General features: G+C 56.7%; 1 protein-coding gene across 6 annotated transcripts in view; it reads right to left on the bottom strand.

Annotated features, from left to right (window-relative positions):
* Positions 1-27027, bottom strand: part of TBC1D22A (TBC1 domain family member 22A) — a 358344-nt gene that overhangs the window by 149478 nt on the left and 181839 nt on the right. For all 6 annotated transcript variants that reach the window (XR_016216438.1, XR_016216436.1, XR_016216437.1 and 3 more), the window contains one exon: positions 5646-5755. Coding sequence is in view for 3 of the 6 variants with exons in the window: in XM_051839990.3 (XP_051695950.1) it covers positions 5646-5755 (110 nt within the window). In the remaining 3 variants the exon portion in view is untranslated. The remainder of the gene's footprint in view (positions 1-5645; positions 5756-27027) is intronic.

Genomic DNA, 27027 nt, shown 5'->3' with positions numbered 1-27027 from the left:
CTGGTTTTCCTATTGACGCTACGACCTTGAGCCCCGAGTGAACATCCTTCCAGTCTGCTGTGCGGCAAAGCAGGAAGAATCTGGAAAAGGCTGGTGGGCGCTCCAAGGACAGTGGGCCCAGGAAAGCCAGCAGAGCAGCAGCTGCGGCGGGCGCTGAACGGCCGTGCGGCTCAGGAAGGAGCACTCTGGCCGGCGGCCGGCGGCACACCGGGGTTGCCCGCCAAGCTACAAGGTCTGGATCTCCCGGGCGGCTTCTCCACCTGAACAAAGCTCACGTGCCACTTCAAGGAGGACCACGGACAGCGTCTGCTGCCATGACGGCAGTGCAGCTGGCAGCCGCTCTGAATTCTGGGTCCGTTCAGCTGCCACGCGAGGCCTGAGCGCTCCGGCTGCTGCTCGTTGACGCTGTGGAACCAGCGCAGCCAGGTTTCCACTCTCAACGGTCGGCATTCAGAGGCCGCACGCCTGCCGTCCAGGACGCCCCAGGGACTAACACGCGCTGCTGGGGGAAGATTCACCTCACTCAGGACAGGCCCGAGGAGCCCAACGAGACTGAGCACAAGCACTCACTGATGTGCTCCTAGAGTGACTGAGCACAAAGCACTCACTGACGTGCTCCTAGAGTGACTGAGCACAAGCACTCACTGATGTGCTCCTCGAGTGACTGAGCACAAAGCACTCACTAATGTGCTCTTACAGTGACTGAGCACAAGCACTCACTGATGTGCTCTTAGACTGAGCACAAGCACTCACTGATGTGCTCCTCGAGTGACTGAGCACAAGCACTCACTGATGCGCTCCTCGAGTGACTGAGCACAAGCACTCACTGATGTGCTCCTCGAGTGACTGAGCACAAGCACTCACTGATGTGCTCCTAGAGTGACTGAGCACAAGCACTCACTGATGCGCTCCTAGACTGAGCACAAGCACTCACTGATGTGCTCCTAGACTGACTGAGCACAAGCACTCACTGATGTGCTCTTAGATTCCACACTGCACCTGACTTTAAGAAACAAGCATTTATTGACCTGTGATTTTCCACTGAGGAAAAAGATCTATAATTACCTGAAAACGCTATTAAAATGCCCTCTTCACCAATTATATACCTGTATGAGACTGGATTTTTTCACATAACATACTGAAATCTAACATACTGAACATATGAACCACACTGAATAAGCAACACTGAATATAAAAGCACATTGAAGAATTTTTTTCATGCCTCTATTAAGTTAAACATTGAAGAAATGTGCAAAAACCTAGAATGTCTTTCTTCTCACTAAACCATGTTTTGTTTTGGAAAACACTAACTGATCACAAACATATGCATAGTAATAGCTTATAAGGATATCGCACAAAGGATCTGCCAAGTTATTTTTAAATAAATTACTAGACATTTTTAACTTTCTCTGAATTTTTTTCCTTTAAGCTTTTATTTATTTATTTGAGAGGCAGAGCCATAGACAGAGAGAGAGAGAGAGAGAGAGAGAGAGAGAAGTCTTCCATCCGCTGGTCCACTCCCTAAATCGCCACAATGGCTGAAGCTGGGCCGACCTGAAGCCAGGAGCCAGGGCTTTTCCCGGGTCTCCCACGCAGGTGCAGGGCCCCAGCACTTGGCCATCTTCCACGGCTTTCCCAGGCCACAGCAGAGAGCTGGATCAGAAGTGGAGCAGCCGGGACTAGACCAGCACCGATATGGGAGGCCAGTGCTGCAGGTGGGGAATCCTGCAGCCACAGCGCCACCCTGAACTCCTAATGTGGGAAACATGAAGAGAACTCAAGAATTCACCCACATAAGAAAAGTTCCTTACTTCTCACCACATGAAGGGTCCTGCAGAGCCGGGTCACTGTGCTCCCGGGCAGCACCCGTGTGCCCCGCTGGGAACAGCTGTTTCCCAGTGTGACTCTTGCTCTGACCGGCCAGGGTGCCAGCTGCAGCACTGGAGCTGCTGGTGGAGCCGCCACTCTGTCTCTGCAGGGCTGGCCCTCGCTGAGACTGAAGCATACTGCTCAGGGGCACCCAGTCGCCTGGCATTTGTGGGGAGGGGTCAGTTCGTTCTTTGCCTTTCGTCACCACCTCTCTGGAGCCAGAGCCCCCTCCCACACTGTGCCCTCATCTCCAGAAGCCGTCCTCTCCCTGCCCATCCCAGCACAGGTGCACAGCACCCACCCAGCACCTCACGGGCTGGGCTCACCACGACACTTGGGCCAAATCAAGGCAGTCCCTCCATCAGTTAGTGACACCTCACAGGATGCAGAATCGGCGAAGGAAGCTCCAGGTGAACCAGAAGCATCACTGCTACCACCCAGGCTCTCCCAGGGCAACAAAATAAAAATACATTAAAAAGAAGGTCATAGTGCAGAGGGGAGAGCCTCGGTTTCAGGGTGCCAAGTGTGGGCTGCAGCAAGGGCCGCGCAATCTCAGGCAAGCAGCTTTGTCTCTGGCCATCGGCCTTGTGTGCCAGGTGCTGTGGGCCGTCGGCCTCGTGTGTCCCGTCTACTGTGGGCCGTCGGCCTCGTGTGTCCCGTCTGCTGTGGGCCGTCGGCCTCGTGTGTCCCGTCTGCTGTGGGCCGTCGGCCTCGTGTGTCCCGTCTGCTGTGGGCCGTCGGCCTCGTGTGTCCCGTCTGCTGTGGGCCGTCGGCCTCGTGTGTCCCGTCTGCTGTGGGCCGTCGGCCTCGTGTGTCCCGTCTGCTGTGGGCCGTCGGCCTCGTGTGTCCCGTCTGCTGTGGGCCGTCGGCCTCGTGTGTCCCGTCTGCTGTGGGCTGTCGGCCTCATGTGTCCCGTCTGCTGTGGGCTGTCGGCCTCGTGTGCCGGGTGCCATGGGCCATCAGCCTCGTGTGTCCTGTCTGCTGTGGGCTGTCAGCCTTGTGCGCCGGGTGCCGTGGGCCGTCAGCCTCGTGTGTCCCGTCTGCTGTGGGCTGTCGGCCTTGTGTGCCGGGTGCCGTGGGCCGACGGCCTCGTGTGTCCTGTCTGCTGTGTCCTGCAGCACCAGTGTCAGGAGCGCTGTGCTGCAGGACACGCTCAGGGCCCCTCATCTTCGTCCTGCTGTTACCACTCACGAGCAGTGCGTCAGGTCCATGGTTTTGGACCCGTGACTGACCAAAGTCCCTGGCCACATGTGGTCTCAGGCACACTGATAAGTAAACCAGACTCTGCCTAAGGTAGCAGAGCCACCGGTGAAAGCCACGCTGAGAGTCTACACAGAGAAAAACCTAGTGTTTTTCCCAAGGGTTTTCAATCAGGATAAAGATAAGAAGAAGAAAGTGCTTCTTGAAGTACTAGCAGTTCTGAAGAGTTAAGTGAAGTGAGACCAAGTGCAGGGGGACAAGCAGAGAGGCGGGGAGGCCAGTCCTTGAGGGGGGCCCAGCTGCTGGCATCCAGGCAGCCGGCTGGAGTTCAGTCAGCCACGGCCACTGCGCCCCCCACGCATCACAGCAGTCCCCCAGAGGCCCTCTGCTGGGGCCGCCTACGTGGCCCCTCTGAGCATTACAGCCAAACCCCAATGTCCCAAATGTGCCTCTCACTGCTCTCAGTTGGACTGTGAGGAACCAACGTAACGTAACCACATAAGGGTCACGTGGCATCCAACAACCACGTGAAGATCACATGGAAGCAATGCAAACACAGGAAGGCCGTGCGGCATCAACGTGGCCACTGGAGGATCACGTGAGGACCGACGGAACCCCGGGGCGCTTGTGGCATCAAGCAACCCGTGACAACCACACGGAAACCACGTGAGGACTACACGGAATCATGCAGCCCGCAAGCACCACGGGAACCAAGGCAACCACTACTGCGCGTGGCGCACAGGCAGCAGGCCTCTAGGCCTTCCACGTGCGAGCGCTGCCAATAAAGCCCTTCATCAGACAGCAAATCTCCAGGGGAAAATGAAACGGCAGCATCGATCTCATTGTGCAGCTGATCTTATTTACAAATAAAAGCCAGATAACCTTGTACTTAAATGGCGGGAGTTCATCACTCACGATCAGAGAAGTGACATTCAAATTTATAGTTTCACATTACGGTTCAATCTCTTTCCTAAGGAGGGAAAAGCCTTGAGCTCAGGGGTGGGGGTGGATTAAAAATATGCAAACATTAACAAGGTAAGGGAAATGACGAATTGACGTGTGGCCAAATACATCTCCCACAGGCACACTTCTCTTCCCGAGAAACCATGCGAGGCCTGGAGCGGCACGAAGGGCTTCCCCTTCTGCCTGTCGGCTCCTCACTCATCAGCAGTGATGTCATCCACGCAGGGCCCGTCAGCAGAAACACTTCATCTAACTCATTCAAATTAAGGCCGAGTCTACATCTTTAGACACATCTGTAAAAGCGCCACTTTGGCCACTTCACACGCAGCAGCTCACGGAGGCCTTGTCAGCGAGTGGTGTCAGGAGCGGCTGCTGTGACAGTGGCATCCCCACCTCCTTAGAGGCTGGGACGCAGGAAGGCTGCAGAGTGCTCCCCCCACGTTTCTCCCGGCCTCGTGGGCAAAGCCCATCGCCCTCCCCGAGCTCTGCTCTAGGCTACCTCCTGGAGCTGGACCTCAACATCCACCCTCTCTCCAGGAGAGCCCCAGCAAACTCAACTGCTGCTCCCCAGGTGTGCAGCAGGTGTCCAGGAAAGGCGTAAGATGCACAGAGTTCCTGCCACTCGAGGGTCTGTCCTTGCACGGCGGCCACTTCACCACCACACTGGTCCCATGAAATCAGCCCTGTCACTGGGAGCCCTGTGGTCTCCTATGGAACTCTCAGACACAAGCCTCCACCGAGGGAGATGGGCAGAGCCCTGCACCGCGGCTCACGGTCTGCCACCAGCTTGGGTTTGCCTGTGAGACCAGGCACAGACCAGCACGCATGGCCCTGGCACCGAGACGGCGAGGCTGAGCCTGCCACGGGCCTGGTGTCAGACGGGGATCAGCCGCCCCAAATCTGATGCCCTTCGAAACGCAGAACCTCTGAAGACAATCTGCCTCGCGTGAGCCACACCTCGCATCTGGTGCCGGTGCCCAGAGCCTGCAGGCAGCGGTCGGACCGACGAGAACCTCCAGGATCCGACGCTGCACCTGTCTTCTCACTGATACGCTCAGCAGCCGCCCGGTCTGGGCCCCACCTCACACCCTGGTCAGCCCCTAGGAGAGCTCACCACTGAGGAAGACCCAGACGCCGCAAGGAGTTGGCGAGTGGATTCAGAAGGCAGCCTGTGGACAGGCCCAGTGCTCTCCCAGGAAAGGCGTCTGGGGCATGGACCCGCGGCCCTGCAGCCCCTGAGGCATGGACCCGCACCCCTGCAGCCCCTGGGGCATGGACCTGTGCCCCTGCAGCCCCTGGGGCATGGACCCGCACCCCTGCAGCCCCTGGGGCATGGACCTGTGCCCCTGCAGCCCCTGGGGCATGGACCCGCGCCCCTGCAGCCCCTGGGGCATGGACCCGCGGCCCTCAGCCCCTGGGGCATGGACCCGCGGCCCTGCAGCCCCTGAGGCATGGACCCGCACCCCTGCAGCCCCTGGGTTATGGACCCGCGCCCCTGCAGCCCCTGGGGCATGGACCCGCACCCCTGCAGCCCCTGGGACATGGACCCGCACCCCTGCAGCCCCTGGGGCATGGACCCGCAGCCCTCAGCCCCTGGGGCGGGCAGCGCTCACCTGGATGCCGTCCAGCAGCTTGCTCATGCACCAGTAGGTGTCGGCCTCGATGTTGCGCAGCACCTCGGCGGGCACGCTGCAGATGTCCACACTGTCCACATCCTCCCCCTCTGCACAGAAACACAAGGCGGCCGTCAAGCACACGGGATCAACAAGGCCGGAAGGGACAGCAGGGCCATCAGCCCTCACACGCCCCTTTCTCATCTACTCACCCAATGACGCATGCAGTCTTCCACCTCATCGCTCAACGGCTCTCAATTTAAATACCTAATTGGTTGCAGGTAGTTAATATTCTGAATCCCCTCTGATTAATTAACATAATTAATATATTGCAAACGATCGCTTCCCAGGCATTTCACATTCTAATGAGACAGAACCTGGAGTGGATGACTTATTCCTGGTGGAGACCTGAAAGGTGATCCAGCTGATCCCTAAAACCTTGCTGCTGACATCTGACGTGCTCATCGGCCAGAATTCCTGCAAAACCTGCTTGCACGCTTCGTTTCAGAGCCACACCAGGGGAGCACCCCTGCGCCCTGATCAACGGCCTCACACAGCAACACCACACGTGGGCTTCAAAGCAATAATGGACGATGGTGCTCCCAACAAGTCCCTTCTGAAAGTGTATTTAAAAAAATAAAATAAAATAAAAACACCTAATGAGAGACCCTAACTGAAAAGTCTTGAGGACGCAGGGGCCAGCACTGTGGCGCAGCATGTTAAGCCACCGCCTGCAACACTGGCATTCCTTAGAGGGCACCTGCTTATGTTCTGCCTCTCCCGCTTCCAATCCAGCCCGTTGCTAATGGCCTAGGAAAAACAGCAAAGGATGGCCCAAGTGCTTGGGACCCTGCACCCACGTGGAAGGCCCAGATGAAGCTCCTGGCTCCTGGCTCCTGGCTCCTGGCTCCCGCCTGGCCCAGCCCTGGCTATTACAGCCATCTGGGGAGTGAAAAAGAATATGGTAGATTTTGCTCGCTCTCTCCCTCTCTCTCTCTCTCTCTCTCTCTTTCTCTGTCTTCTCCTTCTCTCTCTGTGACTTTCAAACTAAATAAATAAATCTTTTTTAAGAAAGTTTTCAAAATGCAAAACAGTTACCTAATTCAAATGGCTTATCCAAAACTTGAGCAACCTAATTTTAGATGCTTGCGAAAAATGGTATCATCCAGTGTAACACTCATATTATGTTTAAAAAATTCTGTGTCCTTTAATTTTTAAAAAATCTTATTTGCAAAGTAGAGGGAGGGCGCCACTGCAAGGAAAATGTTCCTTAAGGCAAGAAACACTTCAGCCTAGAACATATTTAGAAAGTTCCAAGCTGATAAAAATAACAGTAATTCTCACATTGTAGTTGCTAACATTTATTGAGTGCTTACTGTATGCCAAGCACTCTCACACCTTTCACTGCACACACTCATCTAGTTTAACCTGAGTTCCGCTGCTGTGGAGCTGCCTCAGTGGGCGTCCCGAGGGAGGGCTCAGACCCCAGGGGGCCTGCGCACTCCACCCACACCGCAGCACGCATCAGTACGTCCTGTCTATGCCGGGCCATGGACAGTCCTGTCCACACTTCCACATTCCCGGGCTGCCTCCACAGTGGGTCATGTGGACGACAGGCAGCAGGAGCCCGACGCGGGAACCGTCCCCACACGTCACCCACGCACGAAGCAGGGACGAACAGGGAGCGGGTGCCCTCTGGAAGCCTGTGCGTTACAGGGGAGGACAAAGGACGCCAACAACTGAAAGCATAAATGTTTAGGGGTCAGGTCACCCAGGTGGCAAGCAGGTGAGGCAGGGCACGGAGAAAGTGGGGGTGCTTACTCCTGAGACCCCGGCTCCTGAGGAGACTGCGTTAACTCGGGGACCCCTGCACCACCACAGCCTCCTGGAGCTCACTCCCCGAGCACACCGCGGCCACCCAGCCAGCCCTTCCCGCGGACACAGAGTTACAATGATGAGCTCCTTCCGCTGGTCCTGCTCTCCGAGCGGCCCTGCAGAATCAGCTGTAGGCGCTCACTGTGGTATGCAGGGACAGCTCTGCTCATGCCCAGCCCAGCAAGGCAGGTGACCCCAGAACTCTGCTCGCCCAGGGCCCGGTGTCTGCTCCGAGCACCTCCTCTGTGTGTCCCCAGTTTCTCAGGGCGGCCTGAGGTGAGAGCTGCCACCTCCTCCAGTTCAGGAGCCAGAAACTAGGTCTCCAAGAGCCCATCAAAGTGCACGGGGAGACAGAGCGAGCTGAACGGGACAGGCTTTTCCCAGACACCACGTGCAGCCCTCGCGTGCTGACGCGAGCATCAGCAGCCTCCACGCACGGGGAAGTGGCTTCCACAGCGCTGACTCCACGTCCCCGCAACCCGAGCAGACCTGACTTCACCTGCCCCGCTCAGGGGCCTGAGTCAGCAAAAGCCACCAGAAGACTGCAGGAGCTCGCCAGCGACACAGCATCTCTGCCCAGGGCCTTGTCAGCACAGCGACATTTCCTCAGACACAATCAATAAAGCACTCCCGGACCCCCAGGTCTCTCCTCACCGGCCCAGCGGCAGCTGGGCCACCCCAGGCAACACACGCAGGACACAGGCGGCTGCACGAGACAGGTCAAGTGGAATTTTCTTAGTCTTCATCTGGCTTATCATCTTGTCCGAGGAGATGTCAGAAGCCCGTTCCAAGGAGTCATGTCTCACAACAGGCATGTGTTACTCTCCAGTGTGATGAAGCAATGGCATTTAGCGCAGGGAAGGCCCCGCCAATCTGTCTTCCCAACGCCAAGAGGACTGGCATTATCCTTATCATTAGAATGAGGTAAATATCTCCAGCCGGAGAAAACAGTCACCCACACTGGGTAGAGGCACAAGGAGTGGCACAGAACACTGTGGCAGAAGTGTCAGAGTCCAGGGGTGGGCTGCAGAGACACCCCTTGGGTGGCCCAGCGGGGCCCCAGGGAAGCAGACCACCCAGAGGCCCGAGCACATGGCTCCCCGGGCTGGACAAAACCTCAGGCAGAATCCTCAGGCACAGGTCGCCGTTCATCTGCGGATGCTCATGCTCCCAGCAGCTGCAACCAGGACCGGGAGAAGCCACGCCTGTGGGAAGCAGGGCCTCGGACAGGGTCAAGACCGCCTGTCCCAAACAGCACACACTCTCCACCAAGCATGCTGCCACCCCGGGGCAGGTGGGGGAGACCACGGAGGGAAACTGGAGCAGGGAGAGACCAGGCGGGCCTCCTGGGGCCTGAGGCACTCAGCCCGGAACGTTCGTTCCCAGCTGTGTGGCCCAGACAGGGAGGGAGGGAGGATTTAGCTCCCTAACCCTGCAGCACGCAAAGGGCGACAACAGCACAGAAATCCAAGCAAAGGCCGCAGATGAGAAAGGAGACAGACGCTGAGAACTCCGAGCAGCGCCTTGGTCCGGGGAAGGGACTCAAAGGCGAGCATCGTGACCCCCGGCCCTGCAGGTGGAAACAGCAGCAAGCAGACCTGGCGTGCCCATCAGTGGGGAGTGGGACCCAAGTGAGGATGTGGCAGCCCCAGGGCCTTGCAGATCTGCTGGGAGGACAGCTACAGCTTCCCCTCCCCCAGCGAGGCAGGCCTGGGAGCCATGGCAGGGAGGGGCTGCCTGAAGAACTCTCGCAGGTGGCATCCACACCAACAACAGTATTAAAAACATCACGGCATTTAAACTGACTTGTGGCCGGTGCCGCGGCTCAATAGGCTAATCCTCCGCCTTGCGGCGCCGGCACACCGGGTTCTAGTCCCGGTCGGGGCACCAGATTCTGTCCCAGTTTCCCCTCTTCCAGGCCAGCTCTCTGCTGTGGCCAGAGAGTACAGTGGAGGATGGCCCAAGTGCTTGGGCCCTGCACCCCATGGGAGACCAGGAGAAGCACCTGGCTCCTGCCTTTGGATCAGCGCGGTGCACTGGCCACGGCGGCCATTGGAGGGTGAACCAACAGCAAAGGAAGACCTTTCTCTCTGTCTGTCTCTCACTCTCCACTCTGCCTGTCCAAAAAAAAAAAAAAAAAAAAGAGAGAGAGAGAGAGAGAGAGAGAGAGAGAGAGAAATAAACTGACTTGTTTCCTCTGGGAACTGGCCAGATTCCATGTTTCCCTTGTACCGTTTAAACAGAAACTAGCACGCCCACCACAGTCCTGGAGCTGGACCCAGGGCCCACTTCACCCAATTACCCACAACCCCTCCTCGACAGGGCCCAGGTCCTGTCTCCTACACCCTGGGGATGTCAAGGCAAGGTAAGCATGGGGGGTGGGGGGGAGGGTGTTGGGCGGGAGGCACCAAGTGCACAGGCCAAGCCAAGAGCCGCCTGAAGGAGACAGAGAAAGCACTCCCATGGCCCTGGGCAGGAGATCAGCAGTCCCAGGTGAACCACAGCAGACTACGAAGTCACAGGATATAAAAACAGACATTTAATTAAACAATCTCACTTGCCTTCTCTAAGAAGAAAGGCTTTAGGGATGATTTAAATAAACCTTCCTTGAAAATGCTGTCCTGCTATATCATCAAGTTAAAAAAAAGCAATTTATGAAACAATCCCACCTTTCTCAGCAACTCCATTTACATCCAACCCCCCAGCACCTCTGCATGCAGGGACTCAAGAAGTCTACAGAAATGGAACGAGAGGCCAGCGCTGCGGTACAGCAGGTAGAGCTGTCACCTGCAACACCAGCCTCCCACACGCGTGCCGGTTCCCGTCCCAGCTGCTCCACTTCCGATCCAGCTCCCTGCTAATGGCCACGGAACAGCAGTGAAAGATGCTTCGAGTGCTAGGCCCTACACTCAGGTGGGAGACCCAGATGGAGCTCCTGGCTCCTGGCTTCACCTAGCCCAGCCCTGGCTGTTGCAGCCATCTGGGGAGAGACCCAGCGGATACAAGACCTCTCTCTCTCTGTAACACTATCAAACAAATAAGCAAATCTTAGGAAGAGAGAGAGGGAAAGGGAGAGGGAGAGGGAGGAAAAGGGAACTAAAGAATAAATTTCTTTACAGAAAATGTTGGCATTCATGCAGTTTTTTTGTAACACATATTTTCCATGAACGTTCTGAAGAGCCCATATATCTACACACACACACACACACACACACACACACACACAAACTGCCCCCACGGTGCCACAGAGAGGGGCCCTGGACCCCTTTCTAGAGTCTATCAGGACCTACAGGTTCTACAGAGGATACAGGATAGAAATGAACACTGATTTCCATGAACAACAGTTTGCAACAGGAAAAACAACGTCGCACTCAAGCTGTTCGGAACGGTCGGACCCAGGCGCTCCTTCTCAAACACCCCAGAGCAGAGGTCCCAGTGCAGGGCTGCCGCCCTTGTCGATGGTTAGCCGTGGAGGGCCCTGGGGCGAGTGACCAGGGCAGGGCAGTGCCACGGGGTGTGGACGGCACCGTGCAATCAGCATGTCAGCATGAGCCTCGACTGCTCCACCAGTCTGTACGGGCAGATGGACAGACAGACGGATGGACACGTGGACGGACATGAGGAACTAACAAAAGAGTGGAGGACAGGACATCCAGCCTGGTAGCCGGCGAGCCACACAGGGTTATAACTGTTACTTTTAAATGCTCCAAAGATACCTGGGGAAAACAAAGAGCAGAAATTTTCTATGTCCTCAAGAATATTCTGGTGACGAGGGTCGCTTGGCCAGGACACTCAGGCACCAGTGACAGACACAGCGCTGCCTCCGTGCCCCTCAGCAAGCCCCTCTGTGCCGCAGCCCCACTCCCTCCGAGAGCCCGATGGCGTGGGGGGCGCCCTCAGAAGACACAGAAGGGGCCTGCAGGGGGCCACACGCTCAGGGCCCAGGCCAGCGAGTGGCGGTGCCCACCACAAACCCGGGTCTGCCGTTCCATGGGCCTCACTGCGCCCTGCGGACATGCTCCCCACAGAGGCCTCAGCACCAACTACACCAGCCTTACGCACCCACAGCTCCCCAAAGCAGGACTTTGTGGAACAAAGCCACGAGAGCCCCGCCACCCCACAAGGCCACTCCAGCCTCGGGGTCTCCTGGGGGCCGATGACAGCGTCTGAAATGGCCAGACGCTGTCGTCACTGGGGAAAGCCAGATGCAGAGCTGTGTTCTCTGATTCTAAACGGAATGCAAGTGTGGCCACTGGGCAGTCCCTTGCACGTCACAGGCTCCCAGGACACTGCCGGCACCCGCAGGTGAGCCGAGGCAGGAGGGGGCGTGGTCACTGTTGTTATGATGACGCTAATCACCCGCACTGCACAAGCCCTGCAATAAACCTCTTCACGTAATTAGGAGCTTTACTGGCAATCAAAAGTCCGCTGTTCTTCATCAGCGAGCTGGAACCGCTCTGTGGGTCTAATCTTTCGCATCTCCCAACCTGGGAGTTTAAATCTGCAACCCTGACACTGCAGTGTGGAGACTCCAGCACTTCATTACGAGGATTTGAGTTCCAGCGCAGAGAAAAGTCCTGCTTTCCTGAGAGTAGCACCTCAGCGCAAGACCGTAAATCCACAAGACTCGGGTTCAGCAAACCAGCTACTGCTATGATCAAACCGGTGTGGCAGCAGGAATGCCTAATGCTAACATAGATAACGTGCAGCTCAAGGTCAGACAGAGCCGCGGTCATAGCCCACTCCCCGCTCCCCGGCCGCAGATGAGGCCATCTGCCCGCAGCCCACAAGCGCAGGCAAGTGGCCAGTGCGAGAGTGTCAGGAGACAGTCGGTGCGAAACAAGGACAGCCCCTCAGCAGGGGCCAGGAGAGATGGCACCATGTGGCCGAGTCCACCTGCTCCTGCGGTCCCAGGACAGCCCCTGCGATGAGACGCAGCCTCGCCTCCAGCCCAGCACCACCCCGAGCAGACCCCAACCATGCTCACAGAAAGCCATGGCCGCCTAGGAAGGCACAGCGCCTGGGGACAGGGAGGTGTCTGGGGTGCAGGCCGTCTACTCTCAGGATAAGAAAATCTACTGCAAGTCCCGCGTGCACAGGACACGGGAAACAGCCGCGGCGTGCCACTGAAGGAAAGAGGGGAGACCTCGGCATCTTGCCAGCCTGGTTTTCTGGATGCCGCTGTTTGCGAGGAAAGAAAACCGCTTTAATCTCATACTACGTCTTTCCCTCGATGGGACCCTTGACGTTTCTCCGTGATGCTGTGAACAGGAGTTCCTGCTGTAGAAGTGCTCCTTGTCCGGAGAGTGACTCTGTCTACTCACACGTGCTGAGCGCTCGCAGACACGAGGCACGGGGGGTGGGGAACCACAAAACAAAAGGGAGCCTGAAGTCTGGGGGGAGCACGGACCCACTCCTCCCTCCCCTGACATCTGCTCGCTCTTCCAGGGTTTGCTGCCCGGCCATCCTTGACGGGAGGCAGAACTCACACAGCCATGTCTGACACAGGGACCACCACGTGGAGAATGAGGCAGTGACAGGGAGAGAAGGGCCCACGGTCGCGGGCAGCTGCTGCAGAGGTGTGAGCATGGGGGGCTGGGACCCCGGGGTGGAGCAAGAGCTGACGGCAGACAAGGGAGGCAGAGCTCCCAGGGGCGGATCAGGCAGAAGGTCCCGGCGCCAGGCTCAGGGCTGGACCTCCTCGCAGGGACGGGCCGTGGTGCAGCCGGTGCTGTGGAGGAGAGGAGGAGGAAGAGGGAGGAGGGCACAGGTGGGGCGAGGGGGACCACGGCTGCCTCTCTAGCCGGCAGAGCACTGCCAGAGAACGAGACGCCACAAAGGCGCTGCACTGCGCCCTGCGCTGCAGGGGGGACTGGACCTGCCAGCATGCCCTGGCCCAGCTGTGTCTCCCACCCGTGTGCCCACTCACCTCGCTGGCCCCACATGGAAAGAGCTCCCTCCAGGCAGGGCTTGGCCACCTGACTCTGAGCCCCTGGCACTTACGTGAGGAACTGGCACACAGCAGGGGCTCAAAAACTCCATGCCACGTGAAAAAACAGGCTTCCTTCAAAGAGCTTACTGTCTGGGAGGAAGGTCTGAGCACAGACATAATTAGAGCAGGATGAAGAGCGCTGTGCCGGGACGGTCTTTGAAGAATGGAAAAAATGCAAACCCAGTTTCTCTGGTTAGAAGAAATACTCAAAATACTCCTGACAATAAGACAATATATCATCTAATTTGCTCCTGCTAACAACAGTGCAGACAAAGGAGAAAGAATCCGTTTGAAGGGAAGGAAGCCTTCTCCCAGCGTCCCACGACAGCGCCTCGGAGCGCCACGGCACAGAAGCTCGGGCGCTCTCGGGAGACGCGACACGACGTTGCTATCCTGAGACACCTTGAAGAGCTGCTGTGGCGGGGAAGCCGAACTTGCCTCTGAGAAGCCTAGACACAGTTTCTCAGGAAAACAGGGCGTGCATTTGCCCCCAAGGGTCCCCCGGGGCCCACCTGTCCCTCTGGAGGAGGCGCCCTGCTGCCCAGCGTCACCGTCACTAGGACACAGAGGACGCCGGACCGTGGGACGCGCGCCCGAGCTGCCCAGGCTGGCCACCTCAGCCACTCCAGAGGACAGAAGCTCCTCACGAAGTCTGCCTCTGTACCGAAGGACCGCCGTCATGGCTGCTTCTGTGTCTCAGTAAGGAAAGACTGCAGGCCTGCTCCAGAGCGCCCGGCCCGCGGGACGGGGATCCTGCAGGGACCCACCCCCACCCCCAGGGGGCCGGCCGCACTGGTCTACAGGGAATCGGCTCCTGAGTCAGGACCCTGAAGATGCAGACAGATCCTACATCGACGCGCTAGGCTGATTTACTGCTTTATCTAATTAGTCAAAACAACCCCTCGAAGGATAAAGCCATCTTTAAATCCATCAACAAAACGGTCCCTCATGCACGTCATTAACAAAGGAGCCAAATGGAAAGGAAGACTGGCCGGCCACAGTGAACAGATCACGGGGCACCCACGTCCACTCCACGCGTGGACACACCCACTGGGCCAACAGTCACGCCGAGGGCTTGGTGTCGAGACAAGAGCACAAGGCCAGGCGACAAACGCTCACCACGTGTGCTCACGGCACACAGCTGCAGCAGGCTGCAGACAGCCCAACAGGCGAACACGGCCAGGAGAACCTCATTCCCTGTGTCACCAACAGTGTCGTTGTATGGAAATCTACAACAGCGGTAGGCAGGAAGTTAAAAATAAAGCAAGTTGGGAGAACATCTGCAACTTATTACAGGTCAGGATTAATTTCAATAATCTACAAAGAATTATTTCTCAGCAAGAAAAATCTCTCAGTAAGCAAACTGAAAATGAGAAAAATACCTTAAAAGGTTATTGTACTAAAGAAAGCCAGTTAACATCATGAAGCAACAGTCAGCACGACTTATTAAATAAATTCAAATAAATACAGCATCACGGATTGGTTCACCAATAAAATTGGCCAAGACTGCAGGTTTAAAACTTCCCCGGCTGCCACAAGTCACGAGAAACAGACCTGAGCCCCAAGGACCATGCACAGCACAGCTCCACGCGTGGCTAAGGGCACACCGGATGAACACACTCTGCAAACCAAGCTAACAAAATACAGCAAAACCCCGTACGACCCACAGAGCTTTCCTGAGCCCAGGCAGCACACCAGGTACCAGGACAGGGCTGAGGGTCCCAGGAGAAACCATCCGTAGGCCCCACCCTTACATCACGGGAAGTCTGGCTGGACAGCCAGGCAACAAGACGGAAACCCCAACCACGAGAGTGGGCTGGACACCCCTGCTCCCCACAGTCAGAGTGAAATGGTCAGTTAGTAGGACAGGGATACTCCCCTTCCACCGTGAACAGCCAAGAAGTAGCTCAGAAAGTCACACTGCAAACCTCTGCGGCTTAGCTGAAGGAGGCACCTGCTGCCCCACCAGGCAACCCACCTCTCACCGACAGCACCAACAAGAGGACCTCAGCTGGGACCACGCAGGAAAGGGTCAGCCCCTTCCCTCATCAACCCGTGGTCCAGTAAGTCACGCAGACACATCAACTCCAAAACCCTGCTCCTGTCGGTGCTGCTGACATCCCAGCTGGGAGCCCTCTCGTCAAATCTGCAGTGAGGGCAAGCGCTCCGTCCGCTCACGCGGGCTGAGCATCTGGTACCTTGCACAATGACCATAATGAGGCTCCCGGCCATGGCCTCCACAGCAATTCTAAACCCGTCTGTGTGGAAGGCTGCCTGTGGTCACTCACTGGGCACGGCCTTGCCAGGAACCAGGCTGGCAACCTGGCCCGTTGGCTGGATTTCAGTAGCCCTTGAAATGCCCCCGAAGGCCCATCCATCAGGAATTGATACGTTTCAACACATTCATCCCTCTCTATTACATCCAGCAAATGGCCCATAAAAACCAAGTGAAAAACTGCTTACACTGTAACTATCCCAACTGGACAGGACATAACCACAGAGAGGGTATGAGGCTACTATACCAAAGCAGAAACTGGACAGACAGTCCATGTGTTACAGCACAAAGCCAGAGCAAAACAGAACGCTTTCTTTACACTCTTATTTTAAAATATACTTCCATTTGAAAGAATTCAATCAATTGACTGGTTCTTCAATGTGTCCACAGATATTTTCCCCTGAAAAGAAAACAGAGACCTAACTCCAAAATAGGGCCCTCCCCCCACCCCCAGCTTTTCAGACCGAGTCCTGGCTCCCAGCAGGCCGACCTCCGCAAGTTCTGCAGCTGAGGGCCAACGGCGGGGCCACCACCGGCTGAGGCCACTCAGAGGCACGGCCGCGGAGAAACCCACAGCAGCAGACACACGTCTCATTTGCAAGCACTCTGTCCACTCTGCAGCCCTGCCTGTCCACACCAAGTGTGTCCAGCCTGCCCATAAAGAGCGGTACAGAACCCAGCTCCAGCCAGGGGCATGGCAATTTGTACCCTGCAGAAAAGCAAGCAGACGCAGCTGACAGCCAAGAGAGCAGAGTCCTGATCCCTACAGATCCAATTACCTGAGAAAGGACTTTGGGTTCTTCCTTGTCACGTTGATGTTGCAATCAAAGAAATGCAAAACCAGGCACACAGTCATAGAAGGTTTTAAGCCATGCAGAAATCTGGACACATTACTACGACCGTAACTACAGCTTGCTGAAGTCTCTAATAAGAAATCTGAAATTCCGAAATGCTCCAAAATTAACATAGCACCAACATGGTGCCAACGAGTACAAAATTCCACACCTGACCTCATGTGGTGGACCCATTAAACACACCGTATAAAGTCACTTTGGGGCTATGTGTATAAGGTTTGCAGGAAACATAAATGGATTCTGTGTTTAGACTTGGGTCCCATTACATACACACTAGTATTCTGAACTCCAAAACACTTCAGTCCCAAACATCTCAGATAAGGGACACTCCAGCTGAATTTGCTTCTTACGGGCATAAGGTCTGAGAATGGTCCCCAAAAAATGTCTGGAGTCACTTGGAATCTATGAAACGAGGGTACAGTAACACAGGAGAGGCTGGCACTGTGGCACAGGGGGTTAAGCTGCTGCTTGCAATGCCAGCATCCCACATGGGTGCTGACTGGAGTCCCGGCTGCTCCACTTCTGATCCAGCGCCTGCTAATGTGTTTGGAAAATCCATGGAAAATGACTGGAGTGCTTGGGCATCCTGCCATCCAGATAGGAGACCCAGATGAAGCTCCTGGCTTCGGCCTGGCCCAGCCCGGACCATTGCAGCCATTTGGGGAATGAACCAGCAGTTGGAAGATTCTCTCTCTCTCTCTCTCTCTCTCTCTTTCAAATAAATAAATCTAAATACAATAATAATAATGCCAACACAGCAATGCATCATGATCTGTGGTGCCGGCACCTTTGAGCGGCTGTGGTACAACCAAACTGTAAGTGTAAGGCAATGACACGGAGTGCGTGCTGGGGCAGTGTCTTCAAGGAACCCGGGTGACTCCGGGCACTCATGTCCCACTTCCTGAAATTCTTCATTTTTTTTTTTTTTTTTTAAGAACTTGACTCTCTTAGATGCACTGACACAACGAATATTCGTGTCCACCCAAGAGCAGAGTTCCTGATGCTGCCTGGGATAGGAGCGAGTGGCCGGCGTCCAGCAGAGCCCCACCACGGGGCCTGAGGCCTGCCCGGGATTAACAGCCCTGATCCCAAACCCCAGAACAAGAATGCTCCCAACGCCCAAACATGTTGGCCACTGACACAATGCTTGAAAAGTTCCAGATTTTGGAAAACATCAGACTTCAGAGTTTTGGGTCAGGGATGCTCGTTCTTCCAGGTACAGAGCACTCTGCTGACGGCACCCTCGCCCCTACCTGCACTTGTGCCAGCGGTACGCCAAGGCCCCAGGCACACGGACACGCTAGGTCAGGCTGGGTGTCCTTGGGCTGAGCGTCAAAAACAGGCAACACAAAGAGATTGCTAAATTTGGGTCCAACACTACAACCACACAGAACGTTTGATATGCAACGCACAACACGGCCGTGCCAGAGAACACGGGAGGGGACTAACTCGATTTCCTGCTGCAGGCAGATTCATGGACACTTAGCTAAATTAGAAGGAAACCTGCCCCCGCTCAGCTCACTGTGCGAGGCCCCTCCCTCTGGGTGCCTGAGCAAAGAGCAGGTTTTGGCCTCTGATCCATCAGCCACTACCTCCGTCAGCTGCTCCATGCTCGGGGCAGAAATATTTAGAAGAAGCCCGTTGAAACACGCAGAAGGCTTTCAGAGGCTCCGTCCAACGAGTCAGCTCACAGGGCCGGGGAGCCCACCGCCCGTCAAAAGACGCCAATGACACCGTCCGAGGAGCGGAACCCCAAGGCCAGGGTGATGCTCCAAAGCACAAAAGAGGCAAAACGCAAAGAGGGAAATGGCTGCACAGCAAGGCGGGAGGCCCAAGCAGAGGCAGTGTCAAGGGTGCTCATGGTGCAGGCCCAAGCTGGAGACGACAGAGGGAGGGGACAGAGAGGCACCCAGCATGTGAGCCAAGAAATGGGCCTCTCCCTCCCAAGGTCTGCCTGCCTGCGGGATGGCAAAAGAGGGCCAGCCTGACGGAGCTGGGACCCACAGTACTCAAGGAGGAAGCAGAGGGCCACAGCTCCCAGGGAGAGACGGCGCACTGCACGCCTCAGCAAGCATGCCCACCTCCTTCAGCCGTGAGATCTGGGAGTCGGCAGCCACCACCGACAACGCTGCACGCTCAGCACACAGCTGGTCCCTGGAGCCCCAGATGGTCCAGCTGCCCCCTGTAGCAGCCCCCGCCACCTCCACTGCCCCTCCTCCTGGCTGCCTTGTCCCTGCATCACCACACACACACGCTCCTAACAAGCTCCCTGTTGCCAGTTACACAGTTACAGGATAGTCTGGACTCTGGTATTCACACTGGGTGCAATGGGAAGCTCAGAGCAAGATCCCAAGGCCCTGCAGATCCTCATCCAGGAGCGGGAGTCGGCCGAGCTCAGGGGGCACAGTCGGGGGCATGCTTTCATAATCAGAGAGGCCGCAGGGAGCTGTGGCCAATACCTGTCTCATTTCATACTGCATTAAAGCAACAGTTTCACACTTCACAGTCAGGTGGGAAGGAGGGCCACGGTGCGGATGTGGTGAAAACATTCTTTTCATGGAGTGCGAGAGGGTATGAATGTCCAGCAAGCTGCACTCTGAGCCAGGGCAGGTGCAAGGCCTGGTGGTGACGGCACCGCAGGAGACGTCCCCACCCAGTGTCAGAGTGGCTGGGCTCAGTACCCGCTCTGGCTCCCGACCCCAGCTTCCTGCTAACACACACCTCAGGAAGCAGCAGAGGCACAAGTACTTGGGGTCCCTGCCACCCATGATGGGGACTTGAATTGAGCGCCCCACTTCCAGCTTCTACTTGGCCAAGCCCTGGCCACTGAGGGCATTTGGGGAGTAAACGAGCAGAGGGAGCCCTGCCTGTCCCTCGCTCTCTACCTTTCTAATAAATAAATAAAAATAGTTAAAGGAACCACAGAGCCAAGTAAGGTAGGAGCACACTCACTGTAAGGAAGGGGGGGTTCTTGCTTCTAGAAATAAACAGTACGTCCCTACAAATCTGCCGTAACCAAGCACCAGACTGGGTAGCTCATCAAGACAAGACCTGGACGTGGGAAGTCCAAGGCTGAGGGGCAAGGGAGCGCCTGCGGCAGGGCAACAGGGCAGAAGCCGGTGGGGAGGGCGAAGCTACTCCCACACAACACCGATAATCATCGCCTTCTACAAGAACCCACCTCCCAACACCGTCCCCGGGGATTTGGCTCCCAACACAAGAACTTCGGGGGACACACTCAGACCATGGCATCCAGGGCGAAGACCAAGCCTGACTTTTAGAAACAGCAAAGCCGACCATCCTCACGGGAACCTTAGAACTGCCCCAGCAGCTGAGAGTCTTGCCTCCCTCAACCCTCCACGGGGGCTAGCGGGTCCCCTGCTAGAAAACTCTGGCCTGTGAAAAGCTAGCCCCTGTGCCCCAGCAAAACAGCACTGGATGGAGGAAGCATTAACCCCAGGTAAGGCATCAGAAGAGCTGGGACTGCCCAGAAAGCAGAGGGGGACGGTGTCCAGGGAGACGGGGTGGGCTCTCCGCAAGGCAAGCACACAGAGACAAAGCAGCGCCAGCACACTGCTTGGAGACGCCTGCTGGGTGCCTCACTGGCTGGTGGCTGCCCCTTGCTCTCCTTGGCGGAGGCCAGCTGGGCACTGGACCCAGTGAGGGGAGTGTTCCCTCTGGAGGGCCCGGGACAGCCTCATCTCTCGCCTCTCCTCTCCGGAGCTAGGCCTTGCGCTGAGTTCCACACCAGGCTCCTCGCCGTCTTCTTTCTGAGCTCCAGCTCCACGCGGCTGAACCAGCAGGCAAGGGGCAGTTCTAGCCTCGCCTGTCCAGTCTTTGTTTCTCAATAGGTGTGTGCACAGGTGAAGAGAAGGACCCCTGATGGGGACCACTGCTCACTGGGAGGTGGAGACCCCTCCTGGGCTCACAACTGAAAGCCCTCAGCAGTTCCCTACCAGCTTCAGACGGAGCCCAGGAGCAAGGCCCCCATGGTGGGTAGTCTCCAGGGACCCGCCAGCGCGCTGACCCCGAGTGAGCCAGGTGCGACTGGTGGGCCCTGCCTCCTCCCAGGCTTCCTTTCTTCTCAGCATGCCCTGGAACTCAGTTCAGATCAGGTCTTGCTCAGGCCCACGACGCCACAGGAGAAAACGCAGAGCTAGGACGCCAGCAAGCCCTCGGGCCCCAGCAGTGGCTGGCCACCTAAGCCTCTACCTGAACAGAGAAGCGCCTCCCCGGAAGCCCCTGGGGCCTCCTCCCACACACCCCTCTGCTGCAGGGAACACGCCCCACGATGTACCACAACACCCACGGGCTTCCACAAATGCCACACCGAACAGCAGCCGTGGGGTGGCCCGGACACTAAATGCATCCCAGCATAAATCCTTCAACCCAGTGGGGACCCAGTTAGAGTCCTGTGTCTGGAGACCCACGTTCCTTGCCGCACCCCTGGTAAGGTGATCTGAAGAACACAGCCAAGTACAGCACCCATAACCTACAGCTCGCCTGGGTGTCAGTCGGCTCAGCCTGCGGAACAAAGCACCAGAGCCCCGAGGCGGGAACAGCACACGTGTGTCTCCTCCCACTTCTGGACGCTGGGGCTCAAGGTCAAGGCGTGGAGAGGGCTGGTTTGTCCTGGGGGCCTCTCTGCTGGTCTCCCCGTGTCTGTGCCTGCGCATCTCCCCCTCTAATGAGGACAACGGTGAGACTGGACCAGGGCCTACCCACACGACCTCACCTTGCCTGCATCTCCTCCTTAAAGGGAGAGCTGCGAGACCTTGCAGAGTGCAGGAAGACATCCAGCGTGATACTCATTCACACACACACCTGCTTTAACAAATTGGGGCTGACGCTAAATGCAAAGATTCACATCCAGTTGTTATTTATGTCCTGGTCATTTTCACACACTGACAAAGAATGTTTCCATGAACTCGTGTCTATAAGCAAATCAATGTGCTTTGGAGGCTTTGAATTTCCACCATCGAGGGACATGGGGCTGGCTGGGAGCCTCCGGCAGCAACTCCCTGGGACCACCTGCACACGCAGCTCCTTCTACACCTGGGTTCAGGAAGGCACCCACACTTTCCAGAATGGCTGGCGCTCAGAGTGTCAATGTCCCCTCGCCTGGAAAGCTCCGAGCACGGCCCCTTCTAGTCCACGCTGACAAAGACAGACTGCATCACTGGGTCAATCCTCACTTTTGTCACTTACGAAGTTAGACTGCTCTTTAAGTTTACTAGTCATTTGAGTGCCCTGTGTTGTAATATCTCTGCCTATTTGTTAAAATAATTTGTTTAATCACACATTTGCTTTCTGCAGACGTAAGAAACAGCTCACAGAGATAAATATTCCAGCAAGCCCCAAGGGGAGGAGTGGGGCTGCCTTCCCGAGGACAGAGCCCTGGGGCTCCCAAGGAAGCAGGCAGCAACGTCCACTCCGGGCCACCTTTCCAGACACATGAACAATGACTGAAATTAGGATGCCACGCTGGGGTGCCTGGGAAATAATTTATTTTATTTGGCCTTTCTTATTCCATTCAACACTAGTGTGTTTTTAATCAAATAGATCAATATGTACTAATTAACCCTGCTTTGGGTAAGTCAAAATTAACAAACCACTTGGATAATAAATCAAAAAATCATAATTGGTATTTTAATTTTTTATAAGTAACATACCATGTAACACTAGACTGAATATTATATTACCCCCGTATAATTACACCACAACATATTATACAGCCCATCCTTGACACTGTTATTACACTCATAAAATATGCTTCCAAAATGAGAAAAAATAGCTGTCAAGAACCACATCTTATTATTCAACTATTAAACTTTCTTAATCATCAATCAGTTTAATTGCTCCTGACATGGGTTATAAATAACATTTTGTGGTTCCATAAAATAGCACAAGGATAACCCCTTCACTCCCAGTGCTGGTCAGAAAGTCCTCTCCGGGCTTCCCAGTGTGCTCTGGGTACCCTTCACTGGGATTCAATCATTTCCATTTCAGGTGCATCTACCATCTTGAAGCACTGTTCTAATTTACATGAAACAGAAATGTGAAGAAATCAGGGTATGAAATTGCACATCAGGTTGCTAACAAGAAGATGACCCATTTCACCGAGTTGAAAATCAGTCAGCTAAAAAAAGACCTGGATGCTGAACCAGTCAGTGCCTCCAATGACATCAGCTCCTGCTCGGGCCCAAGGCCTGCAGCAGGTGCACAGGAGACCAGAGTGGCCTACCTTCAAGGGGCTCACAAAGACACGTGTCCTCGTAGCAAAGGCAGGATTCCACAGAGAGCAGTCCTTGCCCTCTCTAGACCATGACCCAGACGCAGCGGTGACCACAGCTCACCGTTCATCTCCCCGGGGAAAGCCTGGGGTGGGCCTGCCGTCCCTGGACACGCCCACACAGCTCTTTCCTTCTCCTCTTAGGAATGGTCGGTCACTGCTGTGATGAAGCACTTGTGATAAAGTGGAGGCCTCAGAGGCCTGGGGAGTGGTGCCCCAGAGCCACAGAGAGGGGCCCAGGACACACCTCCTGGAGGCCAGGGGGCCAGCAGCCTCCCCAGGGCTGACAGGGAGGCACGGGCACGCTGGACTCCAGGGCAGGACAAAGTCCCGCCTTTCCGGAGGAGACAGCCAATTGACTTGGGCCTTTAATGACAAACCAGCACAGAGTTCCAGAAACACAGCTCTTACCACCTCCCTGCCCACACCCCCAACACCAGGCTCTTACAGAGCACTGCTGTCAGCCTGGCCCTCGCTGCACGCTGTGGAGCGCCTGCTCCCCCCACAACACCCCTGGGCTCACCACCCTGACACCACAGTCCCTGCACCCTGTGGAGCGCCTGCTCCTCCCACAACACCCCTGGGCTCACCACCCTGACACCACAGTCCCTGCACCCTGTGGAGCACCTGCTCCTCCCACAACACCCCTGGGCTCACCACCCTGACCCCACAGTCACCACACCCTGTGGAGTACCTGCTCCTCCCACAACACCCCTGGGCTCACCACCCTGACCCCACAGTCACCACACCCTGTGGAACACCTGCTCCTCCCACAACACCCCTGGGCTCACCACCCTGACCTCACAGTCACCACACCCTGTGGAGCGCCTGCTCCTCCCACAACACCCCTGGGCTCACCACCCTGACACCACAGTCCCTGCACCCTGTGGAGCACCTGCTCCTCCCACAACACCCCTGGGCTCACCACCCTGACCCCACAGTCACCACACCCTGTGGAGTACCTGCTCCTCCCACAACACCCCTGGGCTCACCACCCTGACCCCACAGTCACCACACCCTGTGGAACACCTGCTCCTCCCACAACACCCCTGGGCTCACCACCCTGACCTCACAGTCACCACACCCTGTGGAGCGCCTGCTCCTCCCACAACACCCCTGGGCTCACCACCCTGACCCCACAGTCACCACACCCTGTGGAGCACCTGCTCCTCCCACAACACCCCTGGGCTCACCACCCTGACCTCACAGTCCCTGCACCCTGTGGAGTACCTGCTCCTCCCACAACACCCCTGGGCTCACCACCCTGACCCCACAGTCCCTGCACCCTGTGGAGCGCCTGCTCCTCCCACAACACCCCTGGGCTCACCACCCTGACCCCACAGTCCCTGCACCCTGTGGAGCGCCTGCTCCTCCCACAACACCCCTGGGCTCACCACCCTGACCCCACAGTCACCACACCCTGTGGAGCGCCTGCTCTTCCCACAACACCCCTGGGCTCACCACCCTGACCCCACAGTCCCTGCACCCTGTGGTGCACCTGCTCCTCCCACAACACCCCTGGGCTCACCACCCTGACCCCACAGTCACCACACCCTGTGGAGTACCTGCTCCTCCCACAACACCCCTGGGCTCACCACCCTGACCCCACAGTCACCACACCCTGTGGAACACCTGCTCCTCCCACAACACCCCTGGGCTCACCACCCTGACCTCACAGTCCCTGCCTGGGCCTCACACGCCCCTCCTCTTCTCATTCAGCTACCTGCCTTTCCTGCGCTGTCCCCACAGTCCCCACAGCAGAACAAACACACCCCCTCTCTCTAACAGTGAGGAACTGCCCTGTGGCCGGTCTGTCTCGGTCTCATTCCAGAGGCTAGGAGTCGTCGGAGCTCCCCAAGAACCCAGCACCCAGGGCCTCATAGAATGCTCTACCCAAAAAGACAATGAAGAGTGCCCATGGGGCAGGCATGCAGATGAATGGCGGGAAACGTGAAATGTGTTCTAATTTATTGGTCATTTGTGTTTCCCACTTTGCAACATCTCAGCTTATTCCTAAAAAGAATTTCTTAATCATATAATTTGTTTTCTATGAACTTAAGAAATCAGTCATAAAGAAAAATATTTACCCACACAGAGCCAAGAGGCCTCAGAGAGGAGTGGACACTGCTTCTGAGACTAAAGTGCAGCCTCAGTGCACACGGAGGAGGTTGACCTGCGACACCCGCATCCCACACGGGCGCCGGTTTGTGTCTCGGCTGCTCCGCTTCCAATCCAGCTCCCAGCTAATGTGCCCGGGAAAGCAGCAAAAGACAGCTCAAGTCCTTGGTCCCCTGCACCCACGTGGGAGATCTGGAAGAAGCTCCTGGCTTCAGCCTGGCCCAACCATAGCCATCTGGGGAATGACCCAGTGGATTGAAGATCTCTCCCCCCCTCTTCCTCCTCTCTGTAACTCTGCCTGTCAAATAAAATAAATCTTTAAAAATCCTCATTTAAAATGTTGCGGGGTGGCAGAAACAGGCGTGGCTGGGCCAAGGAAACACAGGGGCGACCCTGATCGGGAACATGGGAGGAGGCTGGGGAGACTGAACACTGCAGGGGAGGGGAGAACCCAGGGCCCCCTGCCAGGTCTCAGCAGCCACAGCAACAGTGTGCAGCACCCACCTCTGCTCCCCACGTCAGACGCCCCAGCAACTGCACGGGGTCAGCAGGGGTCAGGGGGACACACAGGGGCGAAGCTCAGGGGAGAGGCCTGGCTGCAAAACCGACCTCTGCCAGAGCACTAGGTCTGCACCCCGGTGAGCGCAGAGGCCAAGAGGACAACCTGAGAGAACCGATGGCAGCGCAGGGCGAGCAGCACTCACGAGACAGACAACAGGGAGGGAGGGCGCAGGTGACAAGGCCAGCAGGGCAGCTGCCCTAGAACCAGCGGAGAGCAATCCTTCAGGGACAGGGGACATGACGCAGCGCTCGCCGTGTGAGACCCTGCTCACCGACACCACGGGAGGGAGGGCGCAGGTGACAAGGCCGGCAGGGCAGCTGCCCTAGAACCAGCGGAGAGCAATCCTTCAGGGACAGGGGACATGACGCAGCGCTCGCCATGTGAGACCCTGCTCACCGACACCACGGGCCACGTGCCCCGCAGGGCTTGGCAGAACACACCCCGTTCTCACAAGTAAGGACAACGGCTCCTGCTGCACAGACGCCGGGGAGCCCGCAGCAGCCCAGGTCTGCTTCCCCGCCCCCCTTGGGCGGCACGGCTGGAGGCTTCAGCACCATCGCCACGCGTGCCATGGACTATCAGGAGCCTAAGACAACATCGCTTCCTACGAAACAGAGCCCTGCACTGGGGCCTTCTGCTGCGAGCAGCACAAGCCCACTGGGCCTGAGTCAGGGCCTGAGAGAGGAGGCCCAGGGCTCACCGCTGGGCCGCTCGCCCACTGCGCACCTTGCTGCAGCCAGGCGGCTGACCCACAGCTCAGCCCTAGTAACCGTGACCAGACTCCAGCTCAGAGGCTCAGACAGCCCCGACAACATGGCCGTCCTGCCTCGCGTGACACACGGCTGTGTCCAGCCCGGCTTCTGGGGTTCTCACAGGACGGCTGGACCAGCTATACATTCCCAACACTCACTGCCCCGGGCAAGCTGCACAGCCTTGATTAGTCTTTGGAAATACATAATACATGAATCGAAAACCAATCGTGATGGCCTAAAATGAGGTCTCAGAAAATGCAATCGTTTTAGCATGTTCTTCTGACGTGCTTTTGTGTTTTACTGGCAAAGTGGTGTATTACTACTGCAATAATAATGACCTAAATATAGACGCCATTAGAGCTGTGATAGTGGTGCACACTGCTCTGTGTTCTCACCTACCCCCCAGTGAGATGGAAGCTGAGCCTGGGCAGAGGCACAGGGGAGGAGGCCCAAGGCCACACAGGGGAGGGAGGCCCAAGGCCACACAGGGGAGGAGGCCCAAGGCCACACAGGCGAGGAGGCCCAAGGCCACACAGGGGAGGGAGGCCCAAGGCCGCACAGGGGAGGGAGGCCCAAGGCCACACAGGAAAGGAGGCCCAAGGCCACACAGGGGAGGAGGCCCAAGGCCACACAGGAAAGGAGGCCCAAGGCCGCACAGGGGA

This window comes from Oryctolagus cuniculus, chromosome 11, assembly GCF_051225735.1.
Source record: "Oryctolagus cuniculus isolate XC-2025 breed Fujian yellow rabbit chromosome 11, ASM5122573v1, whole genome shotgun sequence".
Lineage (NCBI taxonomy): Eukaryota > Metazoa > Chordata > Mammalia > Lagomorpha > Leporidae > Oryctolagus > Oryctolagus cuniculus.
The sequence above is the reverse complement of the archived record's forward strand: the minus strand, read 5'-3'. Positions and strand labels throughout refer to the sequence as shown.